Raw genomic sequence first — 20,075 nt, 5'->3', positions numbered from 1 at the left:
AATATTATGGATCTATCCACCAATTCATTATTTATTGGTTGCCTCTGAAATCAATCTGAAAAAGTCACGAGGAAAGTGTCTTGGGCGAGGTGCGCTTGTTTTGGAATTTCATTCGTTGGAGCTGCGGCGAAAACTCCGCCCCCGTCCAACTGCCGCACTGGATTGGGTGCTACGGTCGTCTGTCTCCGGGACATCAGGGGAGGCACGAGTTCGCTCTAGGAGTAATCAGTTTCGGACTCGTAGTGGAACCAAGCGCTTGGGTCCCCGATGCTGCACAAATCACGGCGACCCCCGGTGGAGATGAAGGCGGACTCCGATTGGCTCTGATTTTTAAAAGCCCTTTTCATTCAGGAGGTTGCCCATTATCAACATGGCTGAGCCTTCGGCCCCAGTACCCTCTGCAAAAATGGCGTCACTTAGCCGGGTTCGAGCTCTGACGATGATTTTCTTAACTGTCAGCGGTTGTTTGGTCACCTCGACAAGTGGCAAGGAAGGCGGGGTAGAGTCGGACACGGTTATCATCGGGCTCCGGTTGGAGGACACGGACGACATTTCCTTTATGGATAGGGGCTACCTACGGGTGAGTGAACGGTCTCGTGTCAAATTGAGGGTCTACGGGCAAAACATAAACAACGAGACCTGGTCCAAAATTGCATTTACGGAACACGAGCAGATCCGACCAGTCGGGGACATCGACAGCTTATCAGGGGACAACGGGAGCAAAGAGGATACATCCGCGCATCCCTGCGGTATCAGGACCTCGGATATAATCATCTTGCCCAACATCATTCTAAGTCGCAGGACGTCGGGAGTAGTTGAAATCGAGGTCAAACCCCTTCGAAAAACCGAGAGGAGTAAATCGTATTACCTGTGCATCGCCACCTCGACACCTGCCCATCACGCCGCCGGCCTGCACGACCCATGGACCGAAAACACCTGGATTTACCACGACGGAGATGACACGAAAGTGATAGTTGTGGAGGAGAAGAGGTTTCTGCTCCCCTTCTGGCTTCAAGTCATCTTTATTTCTATGTTGCTGTGTCTGTCAGGCATGTTCAGCGGGTTGAACTTGGGACTGATGGCACTGGACCCAATGGAGCTCCAAATAGTTCAGAATTGTGGCACAGAGATGGAGAAGAATTATGCCAAAAAGATAGAGCCAGTTAGGAGCCAAGGGAATTACCTGCTTTGCTCACTTCTCCTAGGCAACGTGCTCGTCAATACAACTCTAACTATCTTATTTGATGATATTGCAGGTTCTGGGCTGATAGCTGTGGTGATGTCAACTATTGGAATTGTCATCTTTGGAGAGATTGTCCCTCAAGCCATATGCTCAAGACATGGCCTTGCCGTTGGAGCCAACACCATTTTCCTCACCAAGTTTTTCATGCTGCTCACCTTCCCTGCGTCATACCCAGTGAGCAAACTTCTAGATTACCTTTTGGGCCAAGAGATAGGCACTGTGTACAACCGCGAGAAGCTTTTGGAGATGCTCAGAGTCACGGATCCGTACAATGATCTGGTCAAAGAGGAGTTGAACATCATTCAGGGCGCCTTGGAACTACGGACTAAGACTGTGGAGGACGTGATGACCCCGCTAAGAGATTGTTTTATGATTCCAGGTGATGCTATCCTCGACTTCAACACCATGTCTGAAATTATGGAGAGCGGCTACACGCGCATCCCCGTGTTCGAGGGCGAGAGGTCCAACATTGTGGATCTATTGTTCGTGAAGGACCTGGCGTTTGTCGACCCAGATGATTCTACGCCGCTGAAAACCATCACTAAGTTTTACAGCCATCAGCTGCATTTTGTGTTCAATGACACCAGGCTGGATGCCATGCTGGAGGAGTTCAAGAAAGGTGAGAGGGGTTTCATTTTTATTGGCCAACTGTACCCTGTCAATCAAATGATCATGCCATTTCAAGCCAAATGTGGGATGACTGTTCCATCATGGCTTTCATTTGGCATGTCTATGGTCTAGGGATTCATTGCAAATGTGAGAATGGCGTTTCATCGGAACACAGACCGATTATATAATAACCTAGAGAGACAAGTGTTGCTACTCATTAGTAAGCAGTCAATTCACTGTATTACATCTCCACTGTAGATTTCTATTCATATCAACATATTTATGGCATTTTATAGTTAGGGAAAACATCACAACCTTCAATCAGGGGGTATTTGCCTCTGGGAACAACACTGTCCCAGTTCCTTGACTGTATATGTATAACGTCACACACTTGACATAATAATATCCAGATCAGATGTCCTACTATGATAATACTATGACATCATAGAGAGCTCGAAGACCATTTCCCTCTGGAAAATGGTCAAGTAATGTGTGTCTTACTGTCTAATAACAGGTTACTGTCATTTAAAACTTGACTGAGACACGTGAATGACCTCATAGCACGGATGGCCTGCTGTCCTTCAGGTGTCTCCCAAGTGTTTCAAGTGTATAAACAAAGATGTTAAGCCAAACCACGAAACCCGACTTTCAGGAAGATGGATTGTGGCGTTGCTCCATCAGGAAGGGTGTCACAAAAGATCCCAGATACAATAAAAAGAAAAGAGGCGAGGTGAGGTGGGGAGGAATGGCATCCTAAAGTAGCTGGCTGCCATACCTTGTCAGAGATGTAAGGGCATATTTGTTGTCACCTCTTGGGTCATTTCCTGCAAAGAAACGGTGGGGAGGGGGAATGTTCATGTTATCTTTCACCATCACTTCCATTCCTCGTTAATGTTCACACGGTTCCCCTCCCACTCTCTCTTTCTCTCTATCTATCTCTCTCTCTCTCTCTCTCTCTCTCTCTCTCTCTCCCTCTCTCTTTCCTTGTCTCTCCTCTCTCTCTCTCTCTCTCTCTTTCCTTGTCTCTCCTCTCTCTCTCTCTCTCTCTCTCTCTCTCTCTCCTTGTCTCTCTCTCTCTCTCTCCTTCTCTCTCTCTTTCCTTCTCTCTCTCTCTCTCTCTCTCTCTCTCTCTCTCTCTCTCTCTCCACCCCTCTCCCCCTCTGTGGTTTGTGACTTGCATTAGGAAATTCATTCATGGGAATGGTACAACCGCGTCAGTGCTAAGGTTATCAGGTGGGGGCATCTTGTTTGAGAACCTGCTTAAATCCCCTCCTGTCCCTACTCTAAGTTGTGTGCATTGCCTCTGAATGATGGTGGTGTATAACTCCATTCATCCTGCCCACTGGAATGCAGTCGTGTGAATAATGAATAACTCCTCTCTCTTAACACCCACAGAGTTACACTTTATGACATAGTTACTCACTTTGTAAAGTTTTCATTTTAAGGTGCGTTTTGGTTTCGTCACAGTCTGACACTGACAATCACACCTGTCTGTTGATAGCAGGAACAATATACATTTTGATCAGGCAGTTTCTGTGCACACGGTTGTTACAACATTACGGTTGTTACATCATTACAGTTGTTACATCATTACGGTTGTTACGTCATTACGGTTGCTACGTCATTACGGTTGTTACAACATTACGGTTGTTACATCAGTATGGTTGTTACATCATTACGGTTGTTACATCATTACGGTTGTTACATCATTACGGTTGTTACAACATTACGGTTGTTACATCATTACGGTTGTTACATCATTACGGTTGTTACATCATTACGGTTGTTACATCATTACGGTTGCTACGTCATTACGGTTGTTACAACATTACGGTTTTTGCATCATTACGGTTGCTACATCATTACGGTTGTTACGTCATTACGGTTGCTATGTCATTACGGTTGTTACATCATTACGGTTGTTACATCATTACATTTTTTGCATCATTACGGTTGTTACATCATTACGGTTGTTATATCATTACAGTTGTTACTTCATTACGGTTGTTACATCATTACGGTTGTTACATCATTACGGTTGTTACATACTTACGGTTTTCCATCATTACGGTTTTTACATCATTATGGTTGTTACATCACTACGGTTGTTATATCATTACATTTTTTACATCATAAAGGTTGTTACATCATTACGGTTTTTACATCATTATGGTTGCTACATCATTACGGTTGTTACATCACTACGGTTGTTATATTATTACATTTTTTACATCATTACGGTTGTTACATCACTACGGTTGTTATAGCATTACATTTTTTACATCATTACGGTTGTTACATCACTACGGTTGTTATAGCATTACATTTTTTACATCATTACGGTTGTTACATCACTACGGTTGTTACATCATTACGGTTGTTACATCATTACGGTTGTTACATCAGTACATTTTTTACATCATTACGGTTGTTACATCACTACGGTTGTTACATCATTACGGTTGTTACATCATTACGGTTGTTACATCAGTACATTTTTTACATCATTACGGTTGTTACATCACTACGGTTGTTATAGCATTACATTTTTTACATCATTACGGTTGTTACATCACTACGGTTGTTATAGCATTACATTTTTTACATCATTACGGTTGTTACATCATTACGGTTGTTACAACATTACGGTTGTTACATCAATACGGTTGTTACATCATTACGGTTGTTAAAACATTACGGTTGTTACATCATTACAGTTGTTACATCATTACGGTTGTTACGTCATTACGGTTGCTACGTCATTACGGTTGTTACAACATTACGGTTGTTATATCAGTATGGTTGTTACATCATTACAGTTGTTACATCATTACAGTTGTTACATCATTACGGTTGTTACGTCATTACGGTTGTTACAACATTACGGTTGTTACATCATTATGGTTGTTACATCATTACGGTTGTTACATTATTACGGTTGTTACATCATTATGGTTGCTACGTCATTACGGTTGTTACAACATTACGGTTGTTGCATCATTACTGTTGTTACATCATTACGGTTGTTACGTCATTATGGTTGCTATGTCATTACGGTTGTTACATCATTACGGTTGTTACATCATTACGGTTGTTACATCATTACAGTTGTTACATCATTACGGTTGTTACATCATTACGTTTTTTTACATCATTATGGTTGCTACATCATTACGGTTGGTACATCACTACGGTTGTTATATCATTACGGTTGTTACATCATTACGGTTGTTACATCATTACGGTTGTTACATCATAAAATGTTTTACATCATTACGGTTGTTACATCATTACGGTTGTTATATCATTACAGTTGTTACTTCATTACGGTTGTTACATCATTACGGTTGTTACATCATTATGGTTTTTACATCATTATGGTTGTTACATCATTACTGTTGTTACATAATTACGGTTTTCCATCATTACGGTTTTTACATCATTATGGTTGTTACATCACTAGGGTTGTTATATCATTAAATTTTTTACATCATTACGGTTGTTACATCACTACGGTTGTTATAGCATTACATTTTTTACATCATTACGGTTGTTACATCACTACGGTTGTTATAGCATTACATTTTTTACATCATTACGGTTGTTACATCACTACGGTTGTTACATCATTACGGTTGTTACATCAGTACATTTTTTACATCATTACGGTTGTTACATCACTACGGTTGTTACATCATTACGGTTGTTACATCATTACGGTTGTTACATCAGTAAATGTTTTACATCATTACGGTTGTTACATCATTACGAGGCTTAAAAAAGACTACTTACACTTTGTAGCCTATCATACATACTTAACTTTAAGACTGGTTGTGACCATGTTCATCTAGTCAATATGACTATGATTTCCCTGAACTCCGTTTGATCAGAGAAATAATATCAATTAGGCATTTTATATTAATTATTCAATCGCTAGAGTGTTTGTTTTGGTTTATTGTAAAGTCCGGTTAATGAGAAGGAAATTAGTGGAAAAAATAACTGTGCTTGTCAAAGTAGCCTTGTTTGAAGGCTAATGTATAATATGTTACATATTATGCATATTCATTAATTTGGTCACATTCATTTGAAGGTTTCTGTCAGTGATGAAAATCTTTACAGAAACCATGGTGTGATTACTTCAAATTAGGTTTCTATTAATATAGCGGACAATGGTATGCATTAGCATTTGCATAATGGATTCATTAATACATGGATATGATTAGCAGACTAGAAGGTGGTCAGAACAGAACAGCAGCTGCATTGATAATCTTATGTATTGTAGGATATTGCTGACCTATGGCCAGTCCTTTAGACATCATCAGTGATCCCAGAACATGACCCGTAAAACCCCCATTATCTACCACCACAGTTTCAGTTTTAAACTCCAGCTTCACACAGCTGAAAATGCTATATTTTTGCTTATGGAAAATATATTTCACAGCAGTTTAGATGGTTTAGAGGGTACAGTGATTCTCTACGCGATTCTTGCTTGTTTTGTCACAAACTGAAATTAGGCGAACTATTAGAATTTTAGCAACCAGGAAATGGCGGAGCGATTTCTGCATTGTGCATGTTTAAGAACTAGAAGCATAGAAATTGCGCCCCATAGAACAGATCTGTCACTTCTTAGACTTGTTTTCAATGAGAATGACAGATCTATAACTCCAATTTCTGTGTGAATTTGTTTGTATATTTGGTTATATATTGCCGTTTTAAAGCTCTAGATATAACCTTTTAGTAGATTGTACATATAGGTAAGGTACGTCAGACTAAACCCTAGTCCTCCAGGTTCCAGCCTCCCAGCAAGGCCACGAGGCCAGGTGCCAGTGTGGTCTTTGGGTTCCTGTTCTTGGCTCTGCTCCAGAGGGAACTCGCCTTCCTTCCGTCCAACCTCTGGAGCGGTTGTAAATCCTGAGGAAGGGAGGTCAAAGTTTCTCGTCAATCTGCCTCTAGTCACGGCACCACACTCGGTTCAAAGTGCTTTGTATTGTAAGTCATTGTTAATTCATTTGACTGCCTCTTGTGGAGCTGGTTGCTGCACAGCCGCCTGAAGTTGGGTTGAAGAAAGAAAGAAAAAAGCCTCCCGCCACATCTGCTCCAACAGCTACATACGTTAGAGATACACTGCTCTTTCCATGACATAGACTGACCAGGTGAATCCAGGTGAAAGCTATGATCCCTTATGGATGTCACTTGTTAAATCCACTTCAGTCAGTGTATGTGAAAGGGAGGAGGAAGGTTAAAAAATGATTTTTAAGCCTTGAGACAATTGAGACATGGATTGTGTATGTTTGCCATTCAGAGGGTGAATGGGCAAGACAAAAGTTTTAAATGCCTTTGAATGGGGTATGGTAGTAGGTACCAGGTGCACCGGTTTGTGTCAAGAACTCCACTGTTGCTGGGTTTTTCCACGCTCAACCGTTTCCCTTGTGTATCAAGAATGGTCCACCATCCAGAGGACATCCAGCCAATTTGACCGAACTGTGGGAGGTATTGGAGTCAGCATGGGTCAGCATCCCTGTGGAATGCTTTTGACACCTTGTAGAGTCCATGCCTCAACGTATTGAGGTGTTCTGAGGGCGGGGGTGTGGAGGGGGGGGGGGGGGGGGTGCAACACAATCTTAGGAAGGTGTTCCTGATGTTTGGTATACTCAGTGTAAAGCACACAAAAAGCGTAATTAGTTTGACTTTTGAACTCAGGTTTTTGAGGATTCTGAATTAGCCGTTTCTTGCTGGTTCTGTTTGTGGTTGAAGAGGAGGCTTTCACTTTCTGCACTGCAACTGTGAAGTAAACCAGCTTCCACTTGAAAAAAAACAGTGGTGGCAGTTCTTAATACTATGCCCCCATGCTAAGGTTCAGGTTGGTGGCTTGACCTAAGCCACTATCGTCATCCTAGACCTTTAAATCGAGACAGACAACCCCTTGGAAACTTCTGAACCCCTTTGTTAGTGTCTGTCGGATTGCAACAATTTGTGACAATTAGCGACTAGTAGTGACAGTGACAATTAGCGACAATTAGAGACTACTAGCCATACAGGAGATTAGGTGGTCAAGCAGCAGGAGTAGTGTGTTAATGAGTGGGTCAACGTGTTCCCTTTGGGATGAACCCAAGTAGCACACACAGAATGGGCCAATCACACTCACATCCAGTCTTGTTTTTTGAACGAATGAATGTCACTCGCTTGTTGCACCCCCTTTAAGTTTTACTTGTCTTATGTTGTCATATTTCATAGACACGTGACATATTTAAAAAGGTAGATCGAGGTTCGCCTTCTGCTTGTGTTTTGAATCACATGCACACACGCACGCACACACACACACACACACACACACACACACACACACACACACACACACACACACACACACACACACACACACACACACACACACACAGAGGGTTGATTTTAATCTTATCCCTCCCTGAACTCCATGACCTTGGACAGTGTAACTTGGCCCAGTGCCAGTCACTGCAGGTGGGAAGGACTGCTGTCGTTCAAACTAAGCAGCGCATCGCCATCGTTCCTCGAAAGTGTCATTCCTCGTTTTCCAGTTCTGCTCCATTCCACTCGTGCCTGTTTCTGTCTCACATATAACTAGAATACTATGTGCTGTATGTGCTTGATTGGGGTTGAGAAAGAGGCCTCCAGTGTAGACTACACTGTAAAAACAGAACGACTCGAAACACGATGATTGTGTAATGAATACACAGATAGTGTTTTAAAACAGAATAAAAGCACTCTGAAACACGATGATTGTGTAATGAATACACAGATAGTGTTTTAAAACAGAATAAAAGCACTCTGAAACACGAGGATTGTGTAATGAATACACAGATAGTGTTTTAAAACAGAATAAAAGCACTCTGAAACACGATGATTGTGTAATGAACACACAGATAGTGTTATAAAACAAAATAAAAGCACTCTGAAACACCCAAAGTGGTTCTTATATTTAAATGTGGGTGTTTTTAAGATAGTGTTGTGAAAACACTTTTGGGGGTTTTCAGTGCATGTAAACGGCAGCCTCAAAACACACAAAATATATATTTTATTGCAGACTAAACTGAGTATACCTTACATTAGGAACACCTTCCTAATATTGAGTTGTTTCAATGATTTGTTAGTTTAATTGAACCATAAAATGTTATTCTTACATTTTATGGGTCAATTAAATTAACAAATCATTGAAACAACTCAATCCAACTTAATGTTTCTCAAAATGTAAGATATTTCATATGAGGATAACCAAAGATAGAGAACATGTACAGTGCCTTGCGAAAGTATTCGGCCCCCTTGAACTTTGCGACCTTTTGCCACATTTCAGGCTTCAAACATAAAGATATAAAACTGTATTTTTTTGTGAAGAATCAACAACAAGTGGGACACAATCATGAAGTGGAACGACATTTATTGGATATTTCAAACTTTTTTAACAAATCAAAAACTGAAAAATTGGGCGTGCAAAATTATTCAGCCCCTTTACTTTCAGTGCAGCAAACTCTCTCCAGAAGTTCAGTGAGGATCTCTGAATGATCCAATGTTGACCTAAATGACTAATGATGATAAATACAATCCACCTGTGTGTAATCAAGTCTCCGTATAAATGCACCTGCACTGTGATAGTCTCAGAGGTCCGTTAAAAGCGCAGAGAGCATCATGAAGAACAAGGAACACACCAGGCAGGTCCGAGATACTGTTGTGAAGAAGTTTAAAGCCGGATTTGGATACAAAAAGATTTCCCAAGCTTTAAACATCCCAAGGAGCACTGTGCAAGCGATAATATTGAAATGGAAGGAGTATCAGACCACTGCAAATCTACCAAGACCTGGCCGTCCCTCTAAACTTTCAGCTGATACAAGGAGAAGACTGATCAGAGATGCAGCCAAAAGGCCCATGATCGCTCTGGATGAACTGCAGAGATCTACAGCTGAGGTGGGAGACTCTGTCCATAGGACAACAATCAGTCGTATATTGCACAAATCTGGCCTTTATGGAAGAGTGGCAAGAAGAAAGCCATATCTTAAAGATATCCATAAAAAGTGTTGTTTAAAGTTTGCCACAAGCCACCTGGGAGACACACCAAACATGTGGAAGAAGGTGCTCTGGTCAGATGAAACCAAAATTGAACTTTTTGGCAACAATGCAAAACGTTATGTTTGGCGTAAAAGCAACACAGCTCATCACCCTGAACACACCATCCCCACTGTCAAACATGGTGGTGGCAGCATCATGGTTTGGGCCTGCTTTTCTTCAGCAGGGACAGGGAAGATGGTTAAAATTGATGGGAAGATGGATGGAGCCAAATACAGGACCATTCTGGAAGAAAACCTGATGGAGTCTGAAAAAGACCTGAGATTGAGACGGAGATTTGTCTTCCAACAAGACAATGATCCAAAACATAAAGCAAAATCTACAATGGAATGGTTCAAAAATAAACATATCCAGGTGTTAGAATGGCCAAGTCAAAGTTCAGACCTGAATCCAATCGAGAATCTGTGGAAAGAACTGAAAACTGCTGTTCACAAATGCTCTCCATCCAACCTCACTGAGCTCGAGCTGTTTTGCAAGGAGGAATGGGAAAAAATGTCAGTCTCTCGATGTGCAAAACTGATAGAGACATACCCCAAGCGACTTACAGCTGTAATCGCAGCAAAAGGTGGCGCTACAAAGTATTAACTTAAGGGGGCTGAATAATTTTGCACGCCCAATTTTTCAGTTTTTGATTTGTTAAAAAAGTTTGAAATATCCAATAAATGTCGTTCCACTTCATGATTGTGTCCCACTTGTTGTTGATTCTTCACAAAAAAATACAGTTTTATATCTTTATGTTTGAAGCCTGAAATGTGGCAAAAGGTCGCAAAGTTCAAGGGGGCCGAATACTTTCGCAAGGCACTGTATTTATTTAACTAATCAGAAGTATGTTCTTGCATTTCCTATCTTCCCACGTGGCTCAGTTTTTAGAGGATTGTGGGTAATTCAACATTTTAGATTTTATGATTATTTTACACAATGTTGTATGCATGTTTGAAGAAAGAAATGTATACTTCTATATTAGTATTAAGCAACTTGTTATGCCATGAGGTGTAATGGATAATAATGAACGGATATCAAAATTATCAGGCCAAATTACGTTCAATGATGAGACGACACATTCCCACATTGACAACTTTTTACAGTAGAGGCAAAGTATCCAGTATCCTGCAATGTTTGATGTAATGTAACCCCCATGCCTGCATTAAACAGAACTTGAAACATCAAAATAGTGTTTTCAACCAATTGGTGTTACTGTGTCATGTTTCAAAACATCTCAGGTTGATGTGTTTCAATACCCCAGAAAAGTTCAGGTTTCGTCTCCTTTGAGTTGGTGGCAGCACAGTTGCCACTAGTTTTGGTATTACAAAGCACTTCATTTTAACAGTGTACTAGAGGCTACATGAGCCCTGGCAGGTATTGAACTAGTTCACCCCTTTCCTGCAATATAGGCCAATCTATGCTTAATTCAGATTCAGCAGCCTCCACAGCCGCCTTCTCCTTCCTTTTTGTCTTAAAGTGAAACTAAACTAAACTTGATATTGGAGTATTTTAACACTTTCAGGGACATTGCTTCAGTGGACGCTTTTCGAATTCATATCGTTTCACAAAAGTGGTTTTCAATTCTCGGCAGCAAATACAGCTGTGCTTGAGCGTTTGTTTACCTGGTTACAGTTCTTGTGCTTATTTATAATGCCGAAGTAAGAGGTGGGATTAAATGGCGTCATGTTGGCAGTTGGACAGGAATGGCTCCTGGTGAGGGATACCCCTTTGAACACAGCGTGACTTTTCCTTCAAGACTCTTTACTTTATCTATTGATTACATGCTTCACCTTAATGTGGATTGGTTGTCTCGGTTTTAGTCGCTCTTGTCTCACTAAACAAGAGTTCATTTTACCTCTGTTTTTTTTGTTTGCAACTCAAACTAGGCATGTTTTGGCAAGCTTGACGTGTTCAACGAAAGCGTAAAACGTACTGTAGCCAGATGATCAGTTTGAAGTAGTTCTGAGAATCAGACCTCGGATCAAATACTTTTTTGTTGTTTTAGTACTTTGAGTAGTTTCTTTAGGCTGTCTGGAGTGCCAGATTGGCACGGTTTGCAGTTATTGTGACTATTCTATTGAACCCAGGTCTGTTGAGAATAAATAGACTTCTGTGATCAGTTTGTTTGAGCCGGTTGTGTTCAAAGCCAGGCTTTTCAAATGGCCAACATTCCTCAAATTCTACTATAACATGGATTGGACTTTTTAAAGGCCAGGTACAGTCAAAAACGTGATTTTCCTGTGTTTTATATATATTTCCACGCTTTGAGGTTGGAATAATACTGTGACATTTTGAAAATTATGATAATGCCCTTTTAGTTGTAGAGCTGTTCTAGGGGAGGGAGTTTTGACCTGCCTGGTGACATCACCATGCGGTAAATTGGTTAAAAGACCAATAAGAAAGATAGTTCCAAACCTCTCTGCCAATAACAGCTAGTTTTCCCCTCCCCGCTCAGACCACTCCCAGACAGTCCTAGCAAAATTCTTTCTTGAAAGACTTTTGCCCATTTGAATGGAAATCTCTTACAGTAAGGTGCTTAGTTGTTAGACAGAAATCATTTGATATTGAGATAAAAAAAAAAACATGTCTGCATTGGACCTTGAAAACTGATTAGCAGTGTCACTGTTGAGGAGAATGGAGCCAGCTTCCAGCCTCAGTGTGTTTCTGACTGCAAAGTCTGTCTGATCTGGTATCGCAACTTGTCTTCTTCATGTGTTTGAACACATCTTAAATGACTTCTCGTACTACAGTATTAAGGGCAGAAGCAAACTCATACATTTACCGCTATTTTGTGTAGTCACGATTATTTGCGCTCTTTCCTAAAAAAGCCATCCTTACCCAGAAGGCACTTGAGTATTGTTTCGTTGTTGTTCCGTTGAAATATGTCAGTTGTCACTTAATGTAATTAATTACACAATAAGGTATTACTGTTCACTGATCACTGTTCTTGTGATCCACGCATATAAACAGTCGTTAATCGGTCGTTAACCTGTGAAACTTGGCATGCGTTGAAAAAGCGTGATACTCCAAATTCGTCCTACTTGGCAGGCCTGTATTAGAAGCTGTGTTAGAAAATTAACATAATGCTTTAGCACGTCCGTACAGCACCTCCGCCGGCTCTGGAGAACAGTGACGTACTCCCGCTGGAGATTCACCAATAGGAAATAATAGACAAAGGTATGATATGGCATATCTTATCTCCTCACCTGCTTATCCTGAAGGACTGGATAGATGCAGGCAACATGGCAGAGCCATACCGTCCCTGCCACAAACCAACTGAACTGAACCCGCGGTTGTCTTATCTTCGAATGCCTTTTGATCCCACCCTCTGTTGCAGCTCCTCAAGATGTGGTCGATTCTCAAAATAGGAGTGTTCTGCTTCTGCTCATTCTATTTCTTTTGATGCTGGTGCATCAATGGAATTGTTATTATGGGATTGTAAGAGTCTGTTTCATGAATCAGACATTGTTCCTGTGTAGTGAACGGGGGTATTGAAACAGTTTTTTTTTTAATGTCTGTAGCTTTGCTGTGGAACACTTTAAAGTTGGCTTTTGAAATAAGCTCAGAGAAGTCTGGAATTGTAGTCTGATCGGAGTAAGGCTAACTCTTTGATTTCAGTGAGCTGGCATAATGGCAGTGCTACTAGCGTTCCGTACAACTCGGCCAGAACAAATATCGTTTCACAGATGCAGCTAGTTATTTTGACCGGCAAAGTGTAATGATACTGTCTATGTCTGTAGTCTCTTGAATTATCAATGTCCTTCTCTAAATGTCATATTGAAAGAATTATGCTATTGAAATGAAACAGAAACTGAATTAGCCGTTCTAATTCCTTCTAATACGAATAACTCTGTAAAAGGCAAAGTCGTGTGGTAATGTGAGGTCATGATGACAGTGTGTTGGGCACACCACACGTGCATCATGGAATTTGGCTCTTGTGATTCATATCCGTAGGTCCAGTAAGCTTGGTTTTGTCTTACCAACATGGATTCCAGAAATGTAGCTTATTATAAAGTCTGAGCGCATGTTATTCCCAGAAGTGTGACTTTAGCGGTTTTGAGTCTGATGATATGTAGGCTAATCAAGGACGCCTACTTCCCACAGAAGTTGGATAGGCCGTTGTACAGAGAAAATAATTATATTACGCAAATCAATCCCTTACAGGCAGGCCCTTTCTCCAGGGCTTTAGGAAAGTATCCAGACCCCTTGACTTTTTCTACATTTTGTTACATTACAGCCCTATTCTAAAAGGGATTCAAGAAAAACATTTCCTCAGCAATCTACACACAATACCCCATAATGACAAAGTGAAAATAGTTTTTTAGAAATGTTTGCAAATGTATTAAAAATAAAAACAGATACCTTATTTAAATAAGTATTCCAACCCTTTGCTATGAGACTCGAAATTGAGCTCAGGTGCATCCTGTTTCAATTGATCACCCTTAAGATGTTTCTACAACTTGATTGGAGTCCACCTGTGGTCAAATCAATTGATTGGACATGATTAGGGTCCCACAGTTGACAGTGCATGTCAGAGCAAAAACCAAGCCATTGAGGTTGAAGGAATTGTCCGTAGAACTCTGAGACAGGATTGTGGCACAGATCTGGGGAAGGGTACCAAAAAACATCTGCAGCATTGAAGGTCCCCAAGAACACAGTGGCCTCCACCATTCTTAAATGGAAGAAGTTTGGAACCACCAAGACACTTTCTAGAGCTGGCCGCCCGGGCAAACTAAGCAATCAGGAGAGAAGGGCCTTGGTCAGAGAGATGACCAAGAACCCGATGGTCACTCTGACAGAGCTCTAAAGCTCCTCTGTGGAGATGGGAGAACATTCCAGAAGGACAACCATTCCTCCAGCACTCCACCAATCAGGCCTTTATGGTAGAGTGGACAGAAGGAAGCCACTCCTCCGTAAAAGGCACATGACAGCCCGCTTTGAGTTTGCCAAAAGGCACCTAAAGGCTCTCAGACCATGAGAAACAAGATTCTCTGGTCTGATGAAACCAATATTGAACCCTTTGGCCTGAATTCCAAGCGTCACATCTGGAGGAAACCTGGCACCATCCCTACGGTGAAGCATGGTGGTGGCAGCATCATGCTGTAGGGATGTTTTTCCAGTGGCAGGGACTGGGAGACTAGTCAGGATCAAGGCAAATATGAACGGAGCAAAGTACAGAGAGATCCTTGATGAAAACCTGCTGCAGAGCCCTCAGGACCTCAGACTGGGGAGAATGTTCAACGACCCTAAGCACACAGCCAAGACAACGCAGGAGTGGCTTCGGGACAAGTCTCTGAATGTCCTTGAGTTGCCCAGCCAGAGCCCGGACTTGAAACCGATTGAACATCTCTGGAGAGACCTGAAAATAGCTGTGCAGCAACGCTCCCCATCCAACCTGAGAGAGCTTGAGAGGCTCTGTAGAGAAGAATGGGAGAAATTCCCAAATACAGTTGTGCCAAGCTTATAGCATCATACCCAAGAAGAGTCAAGGCTGTAATCGCTGCCAAAGGTGCTTCAACAAAGTACTGAGTAAAGGGTCTGAATACTTATGTAAATGTGATATTTCAGTTTTACATTTTTAATAAAGTAGCAACAATTTCTAAAAACCTGTTTTTTCTTTGTCATTATGGGTTATTGTGTGTTAATTGATGAGGGGAAAAAACTATTGAATCCATTTTAGAATAAGGCTGTAATGTAACACAATGTGGGAAAAGTCAAGGGGTCAGAATACTTTCCCAAGGCACTGTATATGTTTCGATAAAAAAGCTTCAACAGGCTTTATAGACTTAGAGGTTCAAGTAGAGAAGAACATTCCATCAGGAAGGTCCCCACCTTCCCACTAACCAATGGTTTGTCACCATGTACGACTACCTTGATTTGTACTGTGTACACTATTAGAAAAAAAGGTGCTAGAACCTAAAAGGGTTCTTTGGGTGCCCCATTGGATAACCCTTTGAAGAACCCTATTGTTTGTAGGTAGAACCCTTTTGGGTTGCATGTTGAACCCTTTCTACAGAGGGTACTACATGGAACCCAAAAGAGTTCTATCTGGAACCAAAAAGGGTACTTCTATGGGGACAGCCGAATAACCCTTTTGGAACCCTTTTTCCAAGAGTGTACCCAGTGAGTTATTAGTTAAGCCGTACTAGGGTTGTTGTGGTGGGACTCCCTAGTAATGATAATACGGCTGCTTGCAGACTTTTACAGACTTATGTCTATCCCAAACCCCTTGCTTTCTGAATCCAGTGACATCCCGGACGAGCCCCGATTTGATGTTTACTATTTGTGTAATGCAAACGTGGTTTCTGCACAATGTGTACCACACACACAGTCTGTGCTTGGTCTACTATTGGAGCTTTGTTTTTGCTCATAGACCAATAGCAAGCCCCTCTGTCCTCTGTCCTTACAACCTACGTCATACCACGGCTATATTGTTTGTGTGGATTGCATTACGGCCCAGTCAATTGTTTTCAGAACCCGTACAGTTTTCTGCTTCAGGATTTACATTTTGGATTCTTGATATTGTGGATCTAGTACCAGATCAAATGGCTTGATCCTGCCCTGAGAGAAATGTCTCAGGGGAGGGAGGGGTTGTGCCCTAGATTATGCCATCTCCTAATATTTCTCTTGGGAGTAAAGATGAGGACGTGTTTGTTTTCCATGTGGTTATGGCTTGAAGATATTATCATTATGGCAGGTTACATTTTACGGCATCATAATCAACGAAGGCAAAGTCTATGATGATGATGATGAATATAGTGGTTATGACGATGATGAATATAATGGTTATGATGATGATGAATATAGTGGTTATGATGATGATGAATATAATGGTTATGATGATGATGAATATAATGGTTATGATGATGATGAATATAATGGTTATGATGATGATGATGAATATAGTGGTTATGATGATGAATATAGTGGTTATGATGATGATGAATATAGTGGTTATGATGATGATGAATATAGTGGTTATGATGATGATGATGAATATAGTGGTTATAATGATGATGAATATAGTGGTTATGATGATGATGAATATAATGGTTATGATGATGATGAATATAATGGTTATGATGATGATGATGAATATAGTGGTTATGATGATGATGAATATAATGGTTATGATGATGATGAATAAAGTGGTTATGATGATGATGATGAATATAGTGGTTATGATGATGATGAATATAATGGTTATGATGATGATGATGAATATAGTGGTTATGATGATGATGAATATAATGGTTATGATGATGATGAATAAAGTGGTTATGATGATGATGATGAATATAGTGGTTATGATGATGATGAATATAGTGGTTATGATGATGATGAATATAGTGATTATGATGATGATGAATATAGTGGTTATGATGATGATGAATATAGTGGTTATGATGATGATGAATATAATGGTTACGATGATGATGAATATAATGGTTATGATGATGATGATGAATATAGTGGTTATGATGATGATGAATATAGTGGTTATGATGATGATGATGAATATAGTGGTTATAATGATGATGAATATAGTGGTTATGATGATGATGAATATAATGGTTATGATGATGATGAATATAATGGTTATGATGATGATGATGAATATAGTGGTTATGATGATGATGAATATAGTGGTTATGATGATGATGAATATAGTGGTTATGATGATGATGAATATAGTGGTTATGATGATGATGAATATAGTGGTTATGATGATGATGATGATGAATATAATGGTTATGATGATGATGAATATAGTGGTTATGATGATGATGAATATAATGGTTACGATGATGATGATGAATATAATGGTTATGATGATGATGATGAATATAATGGTTATGATGATGATGAATATAATGGTTATGATGATGATGATGAATATAGTGGTTATGATGATGATGAATATAGTGGTTATGATGATGATGAATATAGTGGTTATGATGATGATGAATATAGTGGTTATGATGATGATGATGATGAATATAATGGTTATGATGATGATGAATATAATGGTTATGATGATGATGATGAATATAATGGTTATGATGATGATGATGAATATAATGGTTATAATGATGATGAATATAATGGTTATGATGATGATGATGAATATAGTGGTTATGATGATGATGAATATAGTGGTTATGATGATGATGAATATAGTGGTTATGATGATGATGAATATAATGGTTATGATGATGATGATGAATATAGTGGTTATGATGATGATGAATATAGTGGTTATGATGATGATGAATATAGTGGTTATGATGATGATGAATATAGTGGTTATGATGATGATGATGAATATAGTGGTTATGATGATGATGATGAATATAATGGTTATGATGATGATGATGAATATAGTGGTTATGATGATGATGATGAATATAATGGTTATGATGATGATGATGAATATAGTGGTTATGATGATGATGATGAATATAATGGTTATGATGATGATGAATATAGTGGTTATGATGATGAATATAATGGTTATGATGATGATGATGAATATAATGGTTATGATGATGATGATGAATATAATGGTTATGATGATGATGATGAATATAATGTTTATGATGATGATGAATATAATGGTTATGATGATGATGATGAATATAATGGTTATGATGATGATGAATATAGTGGTTATGATGATGATGAATATAGTGGTTATGATGATGATGAATATAGTGGTTATGATGATGATGAATATGGTGGTTATGATGATGATGAATATAGTGGTTATGATGATGATGATGAATATAGTGGTTATGATGATGATGAATATAGTGGTTATGATGATGATGAATATAATGGTTATGATGATGATGAATAAAGTGGTTATGATGATGATGAATATAGTGGTTATGATGATGATGAATATAGTGGTTATGATGATGATGAATATAGTGGTTATGATGATGATGAATATAGTGGTTATGATGATGATGAATATAGTGGTTATGATGATGATGAATATAATGGTTATGATGATGATGAATATAATGGTTATGATGATGATGATGAATATAGTGGTTATGATGATGATGAATATAATGGTTATGATGATGATGAATATAATGGTTATGATGATGATGATGAATATAGTGGTTATGATGATGATGATGAATATAGTGGTTATGATGATGATGATGATGATGATGAATATAGTGGTTATGATGATGATGAATATAATGATTATGATGATGATGAATATAATGGTTATGATGATGATGATGAATATAGTGGTTATGATGATGATGAATATAATGGTTATGATGATGATGAATATAATGGTTATGATGATGATGATGAATATAGTGGTTATGATGATGATGATGAATATAGTGGTTATGATGATGATGATGATGATGATGAATATAGTGGTTATGATGATGATGAATATAATGATTATGATGATGATGAATATAATGGTTATGATGATGATGATGGGGGTGATTATTATCATGTACTATCACCTTTATGGAATTGTAATACATTGAATAACATTTGATTCTGATCTCAGTTGGTTTTGTGATGTTCACAGGAATCACCTTGATTTGCTGACCTTGTCTTCTTTAATGCAATCAAATAAGAATATACTTCACACAAACACTTCCGTTATTCAAACTAAAGTAGATGAAAGTCCAAACATTGCATTTGTCCTCATCCTAGAAAGATCGGAATTTGAGAGCCAGTACTTTTTTGACTTCCTTCACGTTCCAGTTGAGCAGCCAGCCACAGAACAGTCATATTCGGTTAACCAGCCACAGAACAGTCATATTCAGTCAGCCAGCCACAGAACAGTCATATTCAGTCAGCCAGCCACAGAACAGCCATATTCAGTCAGCCAGCCACAGAACAGTCATATTCAGTCAGCCAGCCACAGAACAGTCATATTCAGTCAGCCAGCCACAGAACAGTCATATTCAGTCAGCCAGCCACAGAACAGTCATATTCAGTCAACCAGCCACAGAACAGTCATATTCAGTCAGCCAGCCACAGAACAGCCATATTCGATCAACCAGCCACAGAACAGTCATATTCAGTCAACCAGCCACAGAACAGTCATATTCGATCAACCAGCCACAGAACAGTCATATTCAGTCAACCAGCCACAGAA

General features: G+C 39.5%; 1 protein-coding gene across 1 annotated transcript in view; it reads left to right on the top strand.

Annotated features, from left to right (window-relative positions):
* The first annotated feature begins 367 nt into the window (after positions 1-367).
* Positions 368-20,075, top strand: part of LOC139423801 (metal transporter CNNM2-like) — a 64,397-nt gene continuing 44,689 nt past the window's right edge. Inside the window, exon 1 of the mRNA XM_071175434.1 lies at positions 368-1,862. Within this exon, the coding sequence (XP_071031535.1) occupies positions 371-1,862 (1,492 nt within the window). The 5' untranslated portion in view covers positions 368-370. The remainder of the gene's footprint in view (positions 1,863-20,075) is intronic.

This window comes from Oncorhynchus clarkii, chromosome 13 (genome assembly GCF_045791955.1).
Source record: "Oncorhynchus clarkii lewisi isolate Uvic-CL-2024 chromosome 13, UVic_Ocla_1.0, whole genome shotgun sequence".
NCBI classification, from domain to species: Eukaryota; Metazoa; Chordata; class Actinopteri; order Salmoniformes; family Salmonidae; genus Oncorhynchus; species Oncorhynchus clarkii.
Note: the sequence above shows the minus strand (reverse complement) of the source record. Positions and strands in the feature narration are given on the sequence as shown.